Source organism: Camelus ferus, chromosome 8 (assembly GCF_009834535.1).
Source record: "Camelus ferus isolate YT-003-E chromosome 8, BCGSAC_Cfer_1.0, whole genome shotgun sequence".
NCBI classification, from domain to species: Eukaryota; Metazoa; Chordata; class Mammalia; order Artiodactyla; family Camelidae; genus Camelus; species Camelus ferus.
The window spans coordinates 66338188-66358936 of record NC_045703.1 but is presented as its reverse complement, the minus strand read 5'-3'; the positions used below and the strand labels follow the sequence as shown (position 1 = coordinate 66358936).

Here is a 20749-nt window from a genome sequence, read left to right as displayed (position 1 = left end):
GAGTTTACAGGCTACATGATTCCTTGCAGTTATAGTTATGACACAGCAACATGGGACACCCAAGAGAGGGAGTTTAATTTGCTTCTGAAAGTATTCTACAGTTTTGAAACAGCATTAACAAGTGCTCAGTGGGGTGTGTAGGCAGGTGTGATGCATCCCAGCCAATCAACAGTTAAGTATACACGCTTGGTTCTCCATATCCCTGGGATTCCTCAGTAATTCAGACAAGAAGCACGTGGCTATGACTCTCTGGTCCGAAAGCCAGTTTTGAATGACCACAGCAAGTTGAACCGAAGGTTCCAGTTTGGCCCCCACTTCCCACTCCCTGTAATGCTGAGGACCAGAGGCAGCCTGGGATTTCTACACTGCACCATTCAACCCTGAAGAGACAGCACTGTTTTTCCAAATAACTCACCAGCATCCCAACATCTGCAGTATTCCTGAACTGCAAAATTCAGAACACCCGCAATGCCAATGGACACCAATTTCCTCGTGAGACGGCATTTCATTACACCTCTCAGAAAGGCATCAGCCCCGACTGTTGACCTTTGCCTTCGTGTCCCCGTCTGACAGTTCTGGAACCCCCACAAGCCTGCCAAGGTAACTTTACTGCACAACGATCAGTTCCTTATGAAGCGTTAAAATTACAGGGGCTTCTGAGTCATCTGTCTTGTGTGTCGTCTGCTCTGCAGGCCCGGCAGTGCCGTCCATCACTGTCAGACAGCGCCGGCTGGAGGCGAGTCCCGGAACACCCGAGAGACTGCTCCTCCGTGGTGGGGAAAGGGCAGGTGAAGATGAGGATGGCTGCCAGGAATCCCTCCTCAAGATGAGACCAGACAGGTATTGACTTGTCACATAAGCAGAGGAGTGAAAGGCAAGATCATTATGAACAGACTGCAGTAAGCCCAGAAGAGGTCACCGCAGGGGACAGAATCAACAGGATCAGGTGGACGACAGCCAGCTCGCAAGGCAAAGCGCGGCGGGGCCGCTCAGCGGCCGGGGCCAGGCGCAGCCCTCTGTACCTTTCAGCCCGGATCGGATGACAGTGGGAGACAGGTCGTCGTAGCTGTTCATCAAGCTGATGTCTCCCGAGGTGAAGCTGACGGTGAGCAGCGGCTTGATGTTCTGCACTGGGATGGGGTACGCTGCTGGGCCGTCTGCAGGGACAGAAGGGCCGAGTGAAAAAGAGGCAGTGAGCACGTGACCCAGATCCAGGCCCACACGCTGCGATCCCACAGAGGGCCTAAAAACTGCCTACTGATGTAGACTCCGGACTGGGATGTTACCAAGTAGGGCAACGTCATGCAGCATTCAGGATCTACACCAAAGCATCAGGGTGCTTCCCAAGAACTCTGCAATGAGAGGCAGCGGGGACAGCCAGCCCTGAGCCACCGAGCGGATCTCCCTGGGCCCGGTTGGGCAGTGCTGAGCATATGTGTGAAAAGCTGATTAACCTGTGTGGTCACGTGTTACACGTGTAAACATAAATCATTTTAATATTACATACTGTATAAAGATGGTGGGAAGAGAGATGAAAAGGTTTTCTTAATCTTCGTCCAACATACAGAGAAAAGTTACTTTTCAACACTGAATGCATTTCACTGAAGATTATAGGAAATAAGCAGCCATAGTGGCCACCAGGAGCTCTGCTTTTACCGTAAGAGACCCCAAATCTGGAGAGAAGGCCGAGGTTGGATGTGGCTCAGAAGGACTTCTGCTACTTGCACAGAGCACAGCCCCAGGAAGGAAGCCCTGCTGTGTGCGGGTGAGGAGACTCATGAGTGTTAAGGAAGGAGCCACGAGGGGTCAGGCTCTGCCTTCTTCCACGTGTTGCTTCAGAAAGTAAGAGTCAGTCCTCCGTGGCCAGGGTGAATCAGGGCCCTTTCAGGAGGCCCCGTGGGCTTCCCTCCATGCTGAGCTCGTCTCTGGCAGCCGTAGGTCTGGGTCAGCCTGACACCCACCCCTCACCCCTGCTCAGCCCCGCCTGAAGAGGATTCCCAGTAATCACTCTCCTTCGCTCCACCTTAAGATGCTGCAGGTACCTACCTCTGTGCTCCAGCTCCCTGGGCCACCAAGGACACCCTGCTCTATCTAAAAGGCAAATCCCAGTCATCTTCCAAATGGCCCCATTGCTTCTGAAAAGGGTACCTGGTTAGAGTGGCAGCAGGAACTGAATTCTACTCTTAGACTTACTCTGGACTTGCTTTATAAACTTGGGTCTCTGGATCTTGTTTCTTTCCCTAGTAAGTGGGGATAAGTAAATATGCATTCAGTCTAGTAAAGCTCTGTCTTAAAAGTCTGCTGAATCCAATGTTGAAAGACATTGACTCTATCACTGAGGCAGAGAAAGGACCAACACTCCCCTCAAGGCCGGGGCCCTACTAGGAAATGAACTTAGGAGCTGAGAACACACTCCCTTCCAAGACCCATCAACCCTGAAACACTACCACCATCTAAATTTTTTTTTCACGTATGAACATTGCCTTCTCCCTAAATGAGTGAATGAATATGTGTATGTACCCGTCTCTGGGAAGCACATTTTATCACAGGAGGGAGAAGACAAAACAAAAGCACTCCGAGTACCAATGTCGGCAGCCAGTCATGGGGGAGAAAATTAAATACTTTCCCTGGACCAGCCTTTCACAGGACAAACACACCAACAGTCACAGGGAAGGGGAGAAACTGTCCGGCATGTGCCCTTTGCCCATTGAGGGCACTCAGCAAGCGGCGTGAGCACAGCTGCCCAGGCTGAGGACAGAAGTCCTGAGCAGTGTGACATCTTATCAGGGAGACTTTCCCTTCCATTATTCATAACATCTTTTCCTTCTAAAGAAAGAGGCTGGAGCAGGGGATAGGGACCCTGGGGAAGAGCCAAAGCCCTGGGCTGGCCAGTGCTGAAGGCTGACGTTGGTGACGGCCGGCATTGACACCAAACGCTTCTGCTTTGGGGAGTAAGGCACATAGCAAGGGGTGAGGGAAGCTGGAGTCTGAAACTATCCCCAGGGATCTGAAACAATCTTTCATTACGGCCCAAATGTTAACAAACTCAGATGTCACCCACTCTAATCGGACATCACTGTGAGGCTTGGGGGCAGGGGGTGAGGGAGGGAGGTTCTTCTGAACTGAGAAATGGAAGACCTTCCGCCTGAAATAAAAAAGATGGGGACACGGATATCAGCCCCACGGACTGGCCTTCAACACAGGCAGAACTAATCCTTTTCTCACGCAGCTAGAGCTATGGGCTTTACTACCAGCAGGGACTTGGAGCATCACACGTGAAGGTACAGTAACAGCACAGCACATCTCAGCTCCCGCTCTCTTGACTCTCACTGAGCAGCTAAGCCCCACAACACCCCAGGGATGTGGAAACGGTCACAAGTCTCCTTGTACGTCTAGGAGAACCTAGGCCGCAGGAGCTTCATCAACCTGACCAGGGACCCTGCGAGAAGGGAGGGCAGACAGAAGATAGTCAAGGCAAGAACCCAGATCAGGCTGGCCCCACCTTGTCTTTCACTGAGAACACTTCCTGGGATGTTAGGGTGCTGTGCACACGGCGGCCCTCCTCCCTCCCTCCTGCAGGTGGGTCATTCTCCTTCTGTGTTCTTTCATCCCTTGGAGCCAGCGAGCTACCTTGGGGCGGGGAGTAGTCGTCGGAGTCGGTGTCGCTCTCGCTGCTGTCCTCCACCAGGAAGGCAGGGTAGTTCCAGGACATGCTGAGGATGCCCTCCGACTCGTGCAGGAGGAGGTGGGCCAGCATCCTGCCGTGACAGTCCATGACGATCACCTGCCCATCGGCCGTGCCAAACAGCACCTGCAACCAAGGACCAGCACCCATGATGGATGGGGAGAAAGGACTGCAGTTTCTGGCAAGCATCATCTTCCAACTTGTTTACCAGGACAAAATATATTTAGAACTGAAAAAAGAGACCAGTTAAGCAACAGAGGAAATACACAAAACATTAAGTAACAGAAACTTAGCAGCTATTACTGCAAGAATTTTTGTCCTCTATTACTGAAATGTGACCAATACTATAATAAATATATTCATTATGTTGTGTGAATGTTTCCAAATACCAGCAAAGTCATTTTTTGTGGGTTGCTTTTGTTTTGTTTTTGGGTTGGAGGAGGAGGGTTAGGAAGAGGATAATATTTACTTATTTTTCTTGACAAAGAAGCAGCAGCAGAAGTCCATTATTAACATTTTCTTAAATTTGGAAGAATGTTAGGTGTATGTAAGCATGTTTGTCTCATGTTTTATTTTACTGAGAATAATAATGGTGTTGACATATTTAATTAACAGTGTTCTAATGAATTAACGGTATTAATACATTCACTGAGTGCTGACTTTGTGCCAAGCACTATTCTAACAAGTCTACCTTGTTAATGGTCAAAGTCACCCTGGGAGATCAGTAGCAGCACTGCTGGCATGGAGCTTAGATGGTCCGCCGCCCCGTGTGCTGGGGGCAGCTCCTGGGGGTCCACCCTCAGCATAGGTGGGAGGTCGGCAGGCACACAGCTGGGGCCACCGCACAAGCACGGCAGAAGAAGGCTGGACAGGGTGAACCCCCTCCATCAGAGCAGCCAAGGAGCAGCTCATAGTTGCTGGAAGCCTCCCTGACAGGAGGTGTCATCCCGCTCACATCACCGGGGGGACACTGGGGGCCCAGGAAGCAGGACCCCCATGGACGGCACACCACATTACCCTCTGCTCTGGGTGCTGGGTGCTCTGCAGCTTCTGTGTCTGTTGGCACTAAAATCTTTGTATCTTCTGTGTCTAATGAGACTGGGCTATCTGTCTGCAACTCACTGTGAGAACCAAGCAAATTATTTCCATTTTATAGATTCAGAAACAACTTGACAGAGGTCAAGTAAGTTGACAGAGTCACTAAGTGGTCAAGCCAGGGCTTTCTAACTAGAAAGATCAGGATTGTCACAAAAGGAAAGTTACTTAAGATTTTTTAGGTCCATACCTCTTTTTGCTTTTAACTTTGACATTAAGCTCCTTGAGGGCAAAGACTGTCCACAGGGGTACCCGCAGCATCAAACAGAGCTTGGGTACAGCAGTCACTCAGTGAGCATTTGCTGTTACTTAAGTGAATTAAAGTCACTGACAATCAAAAGTCAATCTGAGGACATAAATCCTGATGATGAGGCCAGGCTGGTTACTTGCAAGGGAAGATACATTTCATTTAAGTAGTAATAAGCTCATGGAATTTACAGAGCTCTTTTAGATAAACTAATTGTCCATCAAATATTCCTTTAAGCATGATCTACATTTTAACTACTGAAAAACCAAAAGGAAAAAAAAAAGTTAAAACAGTTTTCCCCCAGGGCCAGTGATGAATCACTATTAAATGCTGCTTAAACGAAAAAGAGACAAAACTAACTAGGAACACAGTAAAAATCATTTTAGAAAAAAACGAATTTTTTGGTTGCCAACAGAGAAAGTAAGTATTCACTGGCATAGCTATAAAGACCTCATGTGACAAAGGCAAAGGGATGGGGACACCGGAGCAGTGGGTCAGACCTGTGGAAGCTCTGGGAGAGGCAGGCACTGCACGTGCTGATTAAGCAGTTCTGAGTGAAGACAAATACGGAATGCGTCTTCTTGTAACTTCAAAGTAAAGATGTGTGGGAACCCCTGTGCCAGGCGACATTCCAGGAAGCTGGCTTCTCTTCTTCCCTGACCACATTCTCATTTGTTCAAGCACGTTTTAAAGAGTAGCCACGTGCCTTTGTGCAGGTGAAGGGGTTATTTCATCACTTACGACTTTGTTTCTAATACACACAGCTCATTAGCAGGCAACAGCAAACAATTATTCTTCTCAAGTACTCAGGATTAATATGTATCAACTCCAAACAAGTTCCCTGACCCCTCCCGTAATGGGTTCCCACGTTACCCTACAGTCCATTGGCACAGTCATCACTCACATCTTAACTACGTGATTAGCTGATTTGTCTGACTCCTGTGCTAGACTGCTAGCTTCCGAGGACGTGGACCATGTCTGCTCTGCTCCCTATGACCTCCCCAGGGCCTGTCATATTAGATGACACATGGCAATGGTAGTGTCTGTGGAGGGAGGGAGGAAATGCCTCTGCACTGAAGCATCTTTTGAGTAACACTCATATTTTTCCATTTTGGAGAACAACAGATACCATCTAACTCCTGAATAAAGGACTGGTGTTTTAATGAGCTTTCAGTGTTCAACATCACACTAAAGCAAAACAGGACAAAGAAAAAAAAAAAAAAAGAACAGCTTCCAAATTCCCTATCATTAATCAATTCCAACTACAGGTCTCTTGGAAGATAATGCACATTAAGATCAGAGAGAGAGAGAAAAGGCAGCATTAAGTCTAGCCGTCAAGCAATGACGGAGGAAGTTACTCTGTTTTGGAACAAGCATGTCAGATAAGTGAAGAACACTGATACAACATAAAATCAGATTTTAAACATCTCCTCTATTACAAGTTCTTTTCATGCCTAATCACTTCCAATGAGATAAAGCTTAGACTTCAACAGAACAAGACAGAAAAGTCTAATAATGAATACACATATGGGCAAATGCATCAATCTCTGTGGTGTCTACCCTGATTTTTGTGCTCTGGATGGATGGTGCCGGCTTCTCTCTCCCAGGCTCTTTTTTGGGCTTGGCCCTAGGCCGTCTTCTCTCTCTAAGAGGTCACAAGTCACAGTCATGTCCATGACCTCAAGAACCCCATTCAGGGCTGGATCCCTGCCTGGGTCTCTCCCCTAAGCTCCAGACTCACACATCCAACTACCTACCTGCCACCTACCCATGGATGTGCCAAGGACAGGCCTGAGTCAACCTGTCCCAAATGAAACACGTGATCTCATCCCCACGCCCCCTGACCAACAACATACATAGCCAGGTCCTCTGCCAGCAAAGCCTGTGGCTTGTGTTTTGTCTCCAACATCCAGCAAAGTGTCTGGTACACAACAGGTGCTGAGATATCACATGTCAAGGCTTCTGGGATGCACCACACAAGAGTTCGTCTCACAAACCACGGCCCCCACAGCACTTTGAACTTTGCTTTGTTTTCACATGTCTGTTTTTCCCATTAAACAATGAACTTCCTGAGGGCAGGTCTGCACCCCCAGCTTCTCATATGCTCCCTATCAGGAGTAGGTGCTCAGTGACTATTAGTAAATAAATTTCTGCCCACAGCCTTGGTCTCTGCCCAAGTTTTCTTACAAATGAAGCAACAATTTCTTTCCTTTCTTCTTTAAACTAAACTAATGCTCAAATCTTCTCCATAAAATTGGCCTCCAAAACATTTTTAGTTATGAATGATATAAGTGTGTTGCATATTTCTCCTGCTGTTTTCTCTGCTGGACTGCAGGCTTCACACAGGGGCAGGGACAATGTTCCCTTCATATGGTGTATACCAAGAACCAAAGAAACTGGTAGAAACATGCCCATCCTTAGGCTGTGCCAGTTCAGTGGCCGCCCCTCACTGCAGGGTAGTGTTTAATACCAATGCAATTTTTAAATAATTATGGTATCCACATATAATCTCATTTAAATGTACTCCTTTGTAAACTATCTTTAGAGCTAATTATTTAAAAATGTAATTATCACTAGTAATTTAAGATGAACCAAGCCACAAATCAAAAGAGGTAGAAGAGGATAGCAAATCTTTCAAAATATTTCTATTTTGGAACCAGTGATGATATACCACCAGGAGCATTATTTTTAGAGACTGGTACTCAAAATTCTTGAATAAAGACCGTATTTGGAAATTCCAACTATAAAAATACATCCTTCTATAAATGTTCACGTTTTTTGTGTAGACTTTAACTAGTAGCATTGGAACTAGTTATAAAAGGAGTTGACTTTTCTCCATTTATTTGCACCAGCAAAAAGATTACGACTTGCTAAAGGATCAGATGATGGTTAGCCTTTTTCAGCAATAACATATTTTCAAATTAAGGTATGTATATAATTCTTTTAGACATAATGCTATATATAGCACACTTAATAGACTAGGGAATCGTATAAACGTAACTTTTATATGCAGTGGGAAACCAAAAACTTTGTGTGTTCGCTTTATGGCAGGGGTCTGAAACCCAGCCCACAGTATCTCTGAGATATGCCTGTGGTCACTTCAGCCCCATTGGTGGCAAACGTCTAAATGGGCCACTGGGAGGGAGCTATGAAGGGACAAGCTGTGATGTCCCTTTGCTCTTTAGAAAGAAACTTCTGTTCTGAGATGCTGCCAAAGTAAAACTTTTTTTTGAAAGATCCCCTGTTAGGTTTCAGAATGCTAGTTTTCAAGTATGTTTCAAGGCCAGATTTGACTATTTTGCAACTAAGGAAATAGTCACTGAAATCAGACAGTTGTGAAAAACAGAACTGTTCAATTGATTAACAGAATATTATCTGATTCAAAAAAAAGATGAAATGTAATTTTACAATTGACTATAACAATCATTTCTAAAAACAGACATTTTAAGACTAATTCTGATACATATGGGAAAGAAATCTCAACCAAAATATGTAAAATAAAAATTTGTATCTTTGGGCTAAATGTAATTTTCAAGTCATTTCACCTCTTCACTGCAGAATAACTGCTTATAAACTAACCCCCATAAAGATGACAGACTACTATTCTACATTTAAAGACTTTTAAATAGAAGGAGATATTCTATCTGCCTCAGGCACTGAATCTGTTAAATAATTCCCATTACTAAAACATTCTTCCCCAAATCTTTCAGGCTCCATTTTTATGTTTATTCACCTCTTTAAGACACCCAAACATGATTCCTGGGGATGGCGGGTGGAGGAGTCTGACAACAGGACTAACTAAAAAACACATTTAACTAGGGTATCTCCAGAAGGATACACAGGTAACTGGAAACACCAATTACCTCTGGGGATCAGAGGCTTGGGGATATTGCAGGAAACGGAATTTTTCATCATATATCCCTTTGAACATTTAGAATTTTATACAATGTGTTAATAAACAATTAAAATATATTTAAGTATACACCGAATGAGGCAGAGAGAAATGTTTCAGGAATACGGCTCTCTATCAGATCTTTGGGAGCAGGTGAAAACGCCCGGAGTAGCCACTTACCACGTGGTCTTCGGGGGTGAATGTCCACCTTTAATTTGGGAAGGAAATGCTAAGTTACGCTGGAATTAGCCTGTTTGGGGTGGACAGCTGAAAACTACTGGGGGAACATCTTTTCCTTTGCAAAGGACGCAGGACGAGGAGTCAGCTGGCTGGGGGTCTGATTCTATTTTGACTTGTAACTACTCCTGTAACTTTGAACTGATCATTTACCTTTCTGAGTACTGTTTTCTTCTGTCACCTAAAAAAGTTACATCAGATGAGCTCTCAAATCCTTTCCTGTTTCAAAATGCTCCAAATCTTTAACCTTCCTCAAGAAAAGGGCTAAGAGGAAATGACTTCCTGGTCTGAGGAAATAAAAGTCTTCTGACTCAGCAGCAGCTGTCAGGGCACGTGGTGAAGGCAGCAGACACAGCAGCCCTTGTGACTGGTGTCAAGGATCAGCAAAGCTGGACACAAGTCAAGGAGGCAAGGGCAGATTTTAACCAGGAGTCACTGTGCAGTCAGGAAGAGCTGAACGCAACTCCCACTTGGGCAGACATGACTGGGCATCTTAAAGGGAGATGATAGTGTAGCGAGGAGGGAGGTGGGGGCTACCACGGAGTCAGGGAAGTGGGACTTTACAGAAGTGGGAGGCAGGGTGTGTCAGTGGGATTAAGCCATCTGGGTTCTGCTGACTGGTGCTTATGGAAGGTCCAGAGACTGGGAGACAAGGGCCCTACTTTCAGGTGTTGTCTGGAACAAACAGGACATTTTTGGCAGCCTTGAGCTTTCCCAGGCAAGAACATCAGGAGGCTTGAGTTGTCATCCTTAACTAAACGGCCCTGTGCAGAGAGAAACTATGCTAGTGTTTGCTCATGTCTGGGGGGGGGGGGGGGGAGGGGGAGGGGGGGAGAGAGAATATGAATCTGTATGAAATCATTTGGTGGGGGGGATCTGTATGAAATCATTTGTGATGTGAATACGATATCCAGTTTACCTAGAACTATTTATTGAAGAGACTACCTTCCTCATTGTATATTCTTGGCACCCCTGTTGAAGATCAGTTGACTGTATACAGTTAATTTCTGTTCCGTTGGATTCTACACCATTGGTATTTATGCCAATACCACACTGTTTTATTTTGTGTCCTGCATTGTAATATATTTTGTAATCAGGACGTGTGATTCCATCAGTTTTGTTCTTTTTCACAACACTGTTTTGGTTATTCTAGGACTTTTGTGATTTCATTTGAATTTTAGGATTTCTTATCTCTAAAAAACGTCATTGGTATTTTGATATGGATTACATTGAATCTGTAGATGACTTTGAGTAGGACAGACATTTTAATGATATCAGGTCTTTCAGTCTATGAACACAGAATGTCTTTCCACTTACTGGTGTCTTCTTTAATTTCTTTCCTGAGTGTTTGATAGTTTGTACAAGCCTTTCATCTCCTTGATTAAGTTTTTTCTGAAGTATTTCATTCCTTTTGGTGCATTTGTAAATGGGACTGTTTCCTTCATTTCTTTTTTAGATAGCCCACTGGTAGTGTATAAAAATGCAACTAACTTTTGTATACTGGTTTTGAATCCTGAAATTTTACTGAATTTATTTATTCTACCAGTTTTTTGTGTATAGTCTTTCATGGTTTTCTACATATAAGATTATGCTATTACTTCTTCCTTTTCTATTTGAATGCCCTTTATTTCCTTTTCTTGCCAAAGTGCTCTAAGACTTGCTGAATAAAAGTAAAGTGAGTACGTATCATCTTGTTCTTGATCACAAAATAAAAGGTTTCAGTTCTTCACCACTGAGTATGGTATTAGCTGTGGAATTTTCATACATGGCCTTCATTATGTTGGAGTAATTTCCTTCTATTCCTTGTTTGTTTAAAGTTTTCTTATCATTAAATGATGTTGAATTTTGTCAAATGCTTTTGCGACATCTATTGAGATGATCATGTGGTTCTTATCATATATTCTGCTAATGTGGTGTATTACTTTGATTTTTATATGTTTCTATGAACATCCTTGCATCCTAAGGATACATTCCACTTGATTGTTGTGTAAGATCCTTTTAATGTGCTGTTTAATTTGGCTTGCTAGTGTTTTGTTGAGGATTTTTGAATCTATGTTCAGCAGAGATATTGGTCTGTAATTTTCTTATAGCCTCTTTGTCTAGCTTTGGTATCAGGGTAATGCTAGCCTCGTAAACGAGTTTGGAAGTATCCCCTCCTTTTCAAGTTTTTGGAAGAGATTAGAAAGGAATAGCGTTAATTCTTCTTTAAACGTCAGGCAGCTGAGCCACCTGGTCCTGGCATTTTCCTTGTTGTTTCTGATCACTGACTCCACCTCCTTACTAGTTGCAGGTCTGTTCATATTTTCTATTTCTTCATAATTCAGTCTCGGCAGGTTAAATGCTTCTAGGAACTTGCCCATTTCTTCTAGGTTATCCAATTTGTTGGTATGTAACTGTTCGTAGTAGTTGCTAATGATCCTTTTTCTGTGACATCAGCTGTAATGTCTCCTCTTTCATTTACGATTTGATTTGAGTCATCTATCTTTTTAGTTAATCTAGCTAAATGTTTATCATTTTTGTTAATTTCTTTCAGAAAATCAACTCTTCAGTTTCATTGATTTTTAAATTCTTTCTTTCTTCCATTGCATTTTATTTCTGCTCTAATCTTTATTATTTCCTTCCTTCTGCTAACGTTGGGCTAAATTGTTTTTTCTACTTCTTTGAGGTATAAGTTAGATTGTTTATTTGAGATCTTTCCTCCTTTTTTATTGTAGGTATTTATTGCTATAAACATCCCTCTTAGGACTGCCTTTGCAGCATTCCATAAGTTTTGGCATGTTGTGATTTCATTTTCATTTGTCTCAAGGTATTTTCTAATTTCCCTTTTGATTTCTTCTTCGGTCCACTGGTTAATCAAGAATGTGTTCTTTAACTTCCACATATTTGTGAACTTTCCAGTAGAACTTCTGCTATTCATTTCTAGTTTCAATCCTCTGTGATCAAAAACATAATGTGATACAATTTCAAATTTCTTAAATTTGTTGAGATTCTTTTGTAACCTAACAAGTGATCTATCCTTGGAGAATATTCCTTGTGTGTTTGAGAAGAATATATATTCTGCTTTTGTTGACATGTTCTACATCTGTCTGTTAGGTCTACTTGGTTTATAGTGCTGTTAAAGTTCACTGCTTCTTCATGGATTCCATCTGGATGTTCTATCTAGTATTGAGAGTGGAGTAGTGAGGTCTCCTACCATTACTATATTGCTATCTTTCCTTTCAGTTCTGTCCATATTTGCTTTATATACTAACAGTGTTTAATATATTTAGAAACTCTAATGTTGCATGAATATATACTTATAATTATTATACTTCACTGATGAATTGATCCTTTTGCCTTTATATAACGTCTTTCCTTATCTCTTGTAGCAGCTTTTTTTTTTTTTGAATTTGGGTACAATTTTTAATTCAAATCTATAGACGTATTTTATTAACCTTTCAATTCTTTGTTATTGTTTTTCATTGTTGCACCTTTTTAAAATTGAAGTACAGTTGATTTACAATGTTGTGTTAGTTTCTGATGTACAGCAAAATGATTCCGTTATATATGTGTGTGTGTGTGTGTGTGTGTGTGTGTGTATATATATATATATATATTCTTTTTCCTATTCTTTTCCATTATAGGTTGTTACAAGATATTCCTTCTGCTATATAGTAGGACATTGCTGTTTATCTATTTTATATAAAGTAGTGTGTATGTTAATTACAAGCTCCTAATTTATCCCTCCCCTGCCCCTTTCCCCTTTGGTAACCATAAGTTGGTTTCTATGTCTGTGAGTCTGTTTCTGTTTTGAAAATAAGTTTATTTGTATCCTTTTTCTTTTAAGATTCCACATATAAGTAATATCATATAATATTTGTCTTTCTCTGTCTGACCTTCTTCACTTAGTATTATGGTAATCTTGTGACAGTTTTTAAGTTAACATCTATTTTGTCTGATACATAGTCACCCTTGTTCTCTTTTGGTTATCGTTTACATGGAATAACTTTTTCCATCCTTCACTCTCTGCCTGTATACAATCTTAAATCTAAAGTCAGTCTCCTACAGGCAGCATATAGTTGGATGTTGTTTTTTTCATCCATTTAGCTATTTTGTGTCTTTTTCTTAGGGAGTTTAATCCACTTTACATTTAATGTTAATTACTGCCAGGGGAGGACTTATTATTGCCATTCTGTTAACTGTTTTCTGTCAGTCTTACAGTTCTTTCATCCATCTTTTCCTCTCTGGCTGTCTTCCTTTGTGTTTCAGATTTTCTATATCCATATGCTTTCAGTCCTGTCTCTTTTTTCTTTTGCATATCTCTATAGATACTTCCTTTGTGCTCACCATGGAGCTTACATAAAAGAAATTACAGTCATGTCAGTCTATTTTAAACTCATAACAACTTCAGTTTCATAAAAAAATTCTACTCTTTTATTTCTTCCCTCCTACTGCATTTTGTTACTGATGTCGTAATTTATATATTTTATATATTTATTTTTATTTTTATATTGTACATCCTCTGACATATTTGTATAATTGTAGTTATTTTTAGTAGTTGTCCATTAACTTTTATTAGAATTAAAGGCGATTTACCCACCACCATTACAATGACAAAATATTCCCTATTTATCTATATCTTCATTAGAGTTTTGTACCTTCATATGCTTTCATGTTGTTTATCATCCTTTCATTTCAACTTAAAGAACTCCCTTTAGCATTTCTTGTAAGGTAGGTCTAGTGGTGACAAACTACACCGACTTTTATATATCTGGGAAAGCCTTTATCTCTCCATCATTTCTGAAGGACAGTGTTGCCAGATATAGCATCCTCAACTTGCAGTTTTGTTTTTTGCTTTTTTTTTTTTCCATTTGGCACTTTGAATACATAGTCATATCTCCTTCTGGACTGCAAGGTTTCTGCTGAAAAATTCACTTACAGTGTTATGGGAGTTTCCTTCTATGAGACAAGTTGCTTTTCTCTTGCTGATTTCAAAGTTCTCTTTGCCTTTGGATTTCTGACAATGTGGATTTCTTTGAGTTCATCTTATTTGGGATCCATGAGGGACCCCGAAACTGGATGTCTATTTCCTTCTGCAGATTTGGGAAGTTTTCAGTCATTATTTCTTTGAATAAGTATTCTGCCCCTTTCTCTCTCTTTTCTTCTGAGACTCCCATGATACATATGTTGGTTCACCTGACAGTGTCTCACAAGTCTCTCAAGCTTTCTTCACTCCATGTCACTTTTTTTTAACCTCTGTCCTATTATTTTATTTTTTAAATTTTTATTTATTTATTTATTGAAGTATAATCAGTTACAATATGTCAGTCTCTGGTGTACAGTATAATGTCCCAGTCATACATATGCATACATATATTTGTTTTCATATTCTTTTTCATTAAAGGTCATTACAATATATTGATTATAGTTCCCTGTGCTATACAGAAGAAATTTGTTTTTTTAATCTATTTTTATCTATAGTAGTTAATATTTGCAAATCTTGAACTCCCAAATTTATCCCTTCCCACCCTTTTTTCCCCCTAGTAACCATAAGATTGTTTACTGTGTCTGGAAGTCTGTTTCTGTTTTGTAGATGAGTTCATTAGTGTCTTTTTTCTTTTTTTAGATTCCACATATGAGTGATAGCATGGTGTTTTTCTTTCTGGCTTACTTCATTTAGAACGACGATCCAAGTTGATGCGAACAGCATTATTTAATTTTTTCTTATGGCTGAGTAGTACGGCATTGTATTAATATACCACAACTTCTTTATCCAGTCCTCTGTCAATGTACATTTAGGTTGATTCCATGTCTTGGCTATTGTATACAGTGCTGCTATGAACACTAGGGTGCATGTATCTTTTCGAACTAGTTCCCTCTGGATATATACCCAGAAGTGGGATTGCTGGATCATAGGATAAGTCTATTTTTAGTTTTTTGAGGAATCTCCACTCTGTTTTCCATAATGGTTACACTAAACTACATTCCCAACAACAGTGTAGGAGGGTTCCCTTTTCTCCACACCTTCTCCAACATTTACCGTTTGTGGACTTTTTAATGATGGTCATTCTGACTGGTGTGAGGTGATACCACATTGTGGTTTCGATTTGCATCTCTCTGATAATCAGTGATATTGTATCTCACTTTTTTTTCTCTCTGACTAGATAACTTCCAATGACCCATCTTCAAGTTTGCTGATTCTTTCTACTGCTTCACCTAATCTGCTGCTGATAACTGCGCAGTGTCTTTTTCATTTCATTTATTGTACTCTTTAGTGCCGTAATCTCTAATTTAAAAAAAACACTTAAAAACTCTTTGTTGAAAACCTCACTTTGTTTACACACTGTGCTCTTGACCTCTGAGCATCTTTGTGACTGCTATTCTGAGTTCTCTGTCAGGTAAATTATATATTTTCGTTTCACTGGGGTCAGGGGCTGGAGATTTATCTTGTACCTTTGTTTGGGACTTATTTCCCTGTTTCTTCATTTTTCTTGACTCTCTGTGTTGGTGCCTGTGCATGAGACAAAAACAGCCACCTTTCCCAATCTTCATGGACTAGGACTATAAAAAAAGAAGACCCTCACAATCAGCCCTTTCAGAGACTCTAGTGGTCTCTCAAGCCATCATGCTGGTCCAAACCACCGTCTTTGTTCTTAGTGGCCCCAAGACATCTAGGGTATGCTGGTCCTGTCAGTGCTCCAGGACAGAAGCCAGTCCCTTGAGCAGCCCTGAGAAAATCTGGAACATTGGATATATGGTCCAACTCCTTCCCTCCCAAGGTAGGTGCTGGAATCTGTGGTTTTTCACCAGCTCATGCTGCACTGGGCCAGGAGGAGGGGCTGTAATGAGTTCTAGTTCAAACTGCCATCTTTGTTCTCAGTGGCCCCCAGGTGTCCTACCAGCCCTTTGAGAAAGGTGAGACAGAAGCCAGTGGCTTAGGCCACACCCAGAATAAAATCAGAACATCAGATGTACGGTCCAGTTCTTCCCATCTCTTCCCAAGGAGAAGCTGAGAGCTAGTGCCTAATCACATGGCACTTTGCCAGGGGTAGTGATTTGGGGGAAAGTTTTCAATTAGCAATAATCACACCTTGGATAAACCTCATTGGCTATGATACTGCCACTGCGCAAAGCTTGACAAGAGGGTACCTCAAATTTTCCTACCAGCTCGAATGTGGCTGGTTTCACACACACCTGTGGTGCAGAAGGCTCTCAACTAGTTTCTGGATTTCTCACAAAGGGAATTAGTCTGTGTATTGTTGATTTGGTGTGTCTGTTGAAGAAAGGAGGCTACAGGGCTTGCTATTCTGCCATCTTGCTAATGTCAGTCCTGCTCAACATATTCTTTAGAAGGTGTACTTAATAACAGCCAGTGAACATGAATAATTGCCTCCTATCTTTCATTCTTAACCTAAATCATTAAATGTAAATTTCAAGAAAGCTTTTTTATTTAGAATATTTTATAATTTATATATATTGAGAGTTTTATATAGTGATTCATCAATGATCTCAGTCTAGAGATAACAGAGCAATTTAATTTTTAAACATCTTAATTGCCACTGTTACTCAACCAAAATAGCACAAAACAGTACAAACACAATAGTTTCACCCATTTTTGCTAAATAAATGTATATTCTCCTGTGAAGAGCTCAACAGAATATCCAGAATACATACAAATAAAATCTAAAAAAATTTTAAACGTTGTTAATAATTCTATAGACAGCCATAAAGGGTGGAGGCCATCTCCTGACTTCCTTTTCTGAATATGTTTCCATTATTTTCTTTGTTACTCACATCCTCTTTGCCTATTTTGGCAAGAATCATTTCTACATTACATTCAGTTCAAGACTTAAAATAGAGATGGGCTTCCCTTTTACTGTAGTTTTTAAACTATGTGCACCACTAAAAAGTCATGGGAAAATCTAATGGGGAGGGAGGGAAAAGAGTCACTCTTCCCACTGGTTTAGAGTAAGTCTAATTTCAAAGCTGTGTTCCCACAAGCCACTAGGTAGGAACTCTACTGTGCAGGTCCTTTAACCTACTTACAGTTCATTCACCATTGAGGTCTTCAGAATTAGAATGGTTCACTGAGTTGTTGACTCCAGTAAGTTTGTGGATTACAAAAATAGTAATAATAAATAATTTCAGTACAAGAGCTTGTGTGAGAGAGATTTCTATGTTTTTTTCCCTGCTGTGTTAGCACAATGGCTTTCACGTCTTCCCAGGGGTGCTAAGACCCATGCAGTTCCTACAATTACCACCTGAAAGGACGAGGCGTGGGCTCTCTGGGGGAAGTGAGAGCGGCACTGCAGGGGCAGTCGGCTGAGTCTCTGCGAAGCCAGCACTACACAGCCAGCAGAGGAAAATGTCTCCTTACAGGGAACAGAACACTCCTTGCGAATAATAAATTGTGATTCTTTTCATTTTTGTTTTGTTAAGTTTGACTTTTTTTAATATCAAAGAGTGGGCCTCTATCTAAGAGGCAGTCATTACCTGTATGTCAAATATCAGTAAATTACTTTTCATTTATAAAACTGTGGTGGCAACATCACACTTTTAGCTGAGAAAACTAAGCCTTACATTGCTTTTTAAAGTTTCCTTTATAAACCGTTTCCTCTCTGACAGTGCAAGACAAAGAAAAACTTCAGAATGACCACCCATCTCTTCTGGTGCAACAGATGTCCTCCTTTAAAGCCATGGCTAATCCAAGCTCCAGACAAATTACTCATTTTAATCTGCAAGAACCTCCTTCAAAGTAAAGAAAAGAGGCAGTGTGATAACAGCATTGTGGTTACGGAAGGAAACCTCATATTTTGAAGAGATTTATAATGAAGTAAGTATGGGTGAAAGGACATGCTATCTGGGATCTGCTTTAAACATAGCACAGGGGAAAAAAAGAATAAAGGGATAAAACAGCATATGTGGTAAAATATGTGGGTTCTTTATTCTATTTATTTTTGATGTGTTACTGAATTTTTAATAAAGTTTTAAAAATTATATAATTTAAAAACCCCAAGAATCATTTATCACTTACAATACTTTCAGGGAGTTAGCAATCTACTTCAATTCTATATTGGTACCTTAAACATAACCTTATATTTCAAAATAAAATGAATAATTATTCTTTGCAACTGACTACTATAATGTGTTAAAAACATTAAGTGTATATTACTATCTCTAATAGTTCCTTTTTCATCAATTAATATCTCAGAAAAGATTTGTATAATAATAATTTAAATTTTTTACTTTTTAATTATTAGGACTAAATGAATTAATCCTGCACTGAAAATATCCCCTTTACCGATTCTGCTACATCACTTGAGTTCTGACTCCAATCTATTCCCAAAGGCAAGTAAGGTCGTATTTCTTGCAAAGTGTGTACATAAAAATGGCTTTCATTTCACACAGGCACAAAGGGTGCTTTTAGTGATTTTTCTCATTGTTGTCCGTGTCGTGGTACTGAATGCATTTAGAGTTGTTGTACAAATACTGGTGGTCTCAGGATCACTGATCACATCGGCAGACACCAGACACTGATCAGGAGGGTCCACGTTTTGTGAAAAACCTCCTTTCAGCTGATGAGAGGCAGCCTGGGACCCACCATTTGTATCCCAGATCAAAAAGAATAAACCTTCTCTCTTCCTAAGTTAAAAACAACAAAAACAACAAAATAACACACCAGGATGGAGGCCAGAGAAGAAGATTTCACCCCACTCACACCTGCATGTGCTAAGATCTGAGAAATGGAAAGTCGTGTCTTGGGGCTATTTAAGATGTACCAACCAAGACTCTTTCTAGTTTATTTGCAATCATGGTTTAAAGTACCTAAGAAAATATTAGGTCTATTTAAGTACTTAAGTCCTCCTTTTAAAGAAAGTTCTAGTATTTACAAACAAACATTATCTCTACTGATGGAAAACGAAAGCCTGGACATTTAGCAAAAAGATGTTTTGGGTAAAGAATTCTCATTTCACACCAAACTGCCTTCTGAACAAGGACAATTTCTACAGAATATTCTTTCAAATAGAAAAGATTCCCTTACAGGAATATTTAAAGTAAAATTATGATGAAAAAAACTCAGTTCCCGAAACTTTAAAATCTCATATATAAAGTGAAGAATACCTGTGTTTCATTAGGGCTGTTAACATCAGCAGCAAACACTTTAACATTCCAGCTATGTGACAAATGCTTCTTTCCTAACAGAACATTCCAAAGGAGAAACCACTGGTTATTTTATTATAATTGAAGGTCAAGCATAATATGTGTCTACTGAAATCATAGGTTTCACTTGTAAGATTGGGGGTATAAATCTTTTGGAGTAGAAAATTTGTTTTTATAGCTCTACTTCTCTCTCTTCTATTGTATAGGATTGTTCTCCTGTTTTCTAAGTTCATCACCACCACACAATATCCTCTGCCATGTGATTTAATCATAGTTTATACCTGTCATCGCCTGGATAAACTCTACAGAGTAATTATCAGTACTTCTAAATTTTATTAAGAATATTTGCCTTCATAATTTTAAAAGAATATCTACTTGTGTCCTCATTAAAAGAAATGAGTCTTAAAGTTTCTTTTCTGTGGCTATAAACTTCCTAAATGTAACTCCAGGATGTTCATCATGAATTTTTTTTAATATATTTTTATTGAAGTATAGTCGGTTTACAATGTTGTGTTGATTTTCTGGTGTACAGCATAATGTTGCAGTCATACCTATATTCATTTTCATATTCTTTTTCATTATAGGCTACTATGAGATATTAAATGTAGTTCCCTGTGCTATACAGTAGAAACTTGTTAGTTTATCCACTTTATATACATCAGCTAGTATCTGCAAATCTACCGCGGCCCACCCCCAGCAACCACAAGTTTGTTTTCTATGTCCATGAGTCTGTCTCTGCCCCGTAAATAAGTTCGTTTGTCTTTTTTATTTTTTTAGATTCCACATATAAGTGATATCTTATGGTATTTTTCTTTCTCTTTCTGGCTTCTCATCATGAATTTGTACTGGGAGTGATGTCACCAAGATGGTGTAATAGTTGTTCCTGACTTCGCTCCCCTATACAAAAACAACAACTAACATCTATTCAAGGACACAATGCCATTGAGAGAATCCCAGAACACAGGGGTGAGGAGGAGCACCCCCCGAACAACAAAGACCAAGTCTGCACTGTGGTGATGGTGGTGCATAATCCACTTACAACTCTAGTGTAAAAGTGAAAAAAAAATGAATATATGTCATAGGCACACTGGGTAAAGAGGAGAATTTCAGAATATTACACTGAAAAATCTGTTGGCTCAGGATAAGAAAGAATCCTCATTACTGTAAAGAGATGGAAGAGAGAGAAAGAGAAGGGCCAATATGACATAGGAAGAAAAGATGAAAAAAAGTTTGGGGTCTGTGAAGATGGCATCAGTCCTATCCTGCCGTCCTCAGGCAGCAGCGCAGGGACACCATGCCAGGAGACAAGACCATGTCATCTAGAAAAGGATTTCATCCAAGGAAATCACGTAGATTTTCTTGGTAGGATATCCTAATATCTAGTAATTCTCACTAGGTTGAATTTTCTATATCATGGATCAAGATTAAACCAACAATGATTCATATTCAGAAA

General features: G+C 40.4%; 1 protein-coding gene and 1 pseudogene across 1 annotated transcript in view; both read right to left on the bottom strand.

Annotated features, from left to right (window-relative positions):
• The window catches only part of TULP4 (TUB like protein 4), a 209456-nt gene that overhangs the window by 43555 nt on the left and 145152 nt on the right, over positions 1–20749 (bottom strand). The window contains exons 5-6 of the mRNA XM_032485260.1: positions 3631–3811; positions 1023–1157 (exon numbers count right to left, since the gene is read on the bottom strand). Coding sequence (XP_032341151.1) covers positions 1023–1157; positions 3631–3811 — 316 coding nt within the window. The remainder of the gene's footprint in view (positions 1–1022; positions 1158–3630; positions 3812–20749) is intronic.
• On the bottom strand, positions 16096–16270 carry LOC116665550 (annotated as a pseudogene).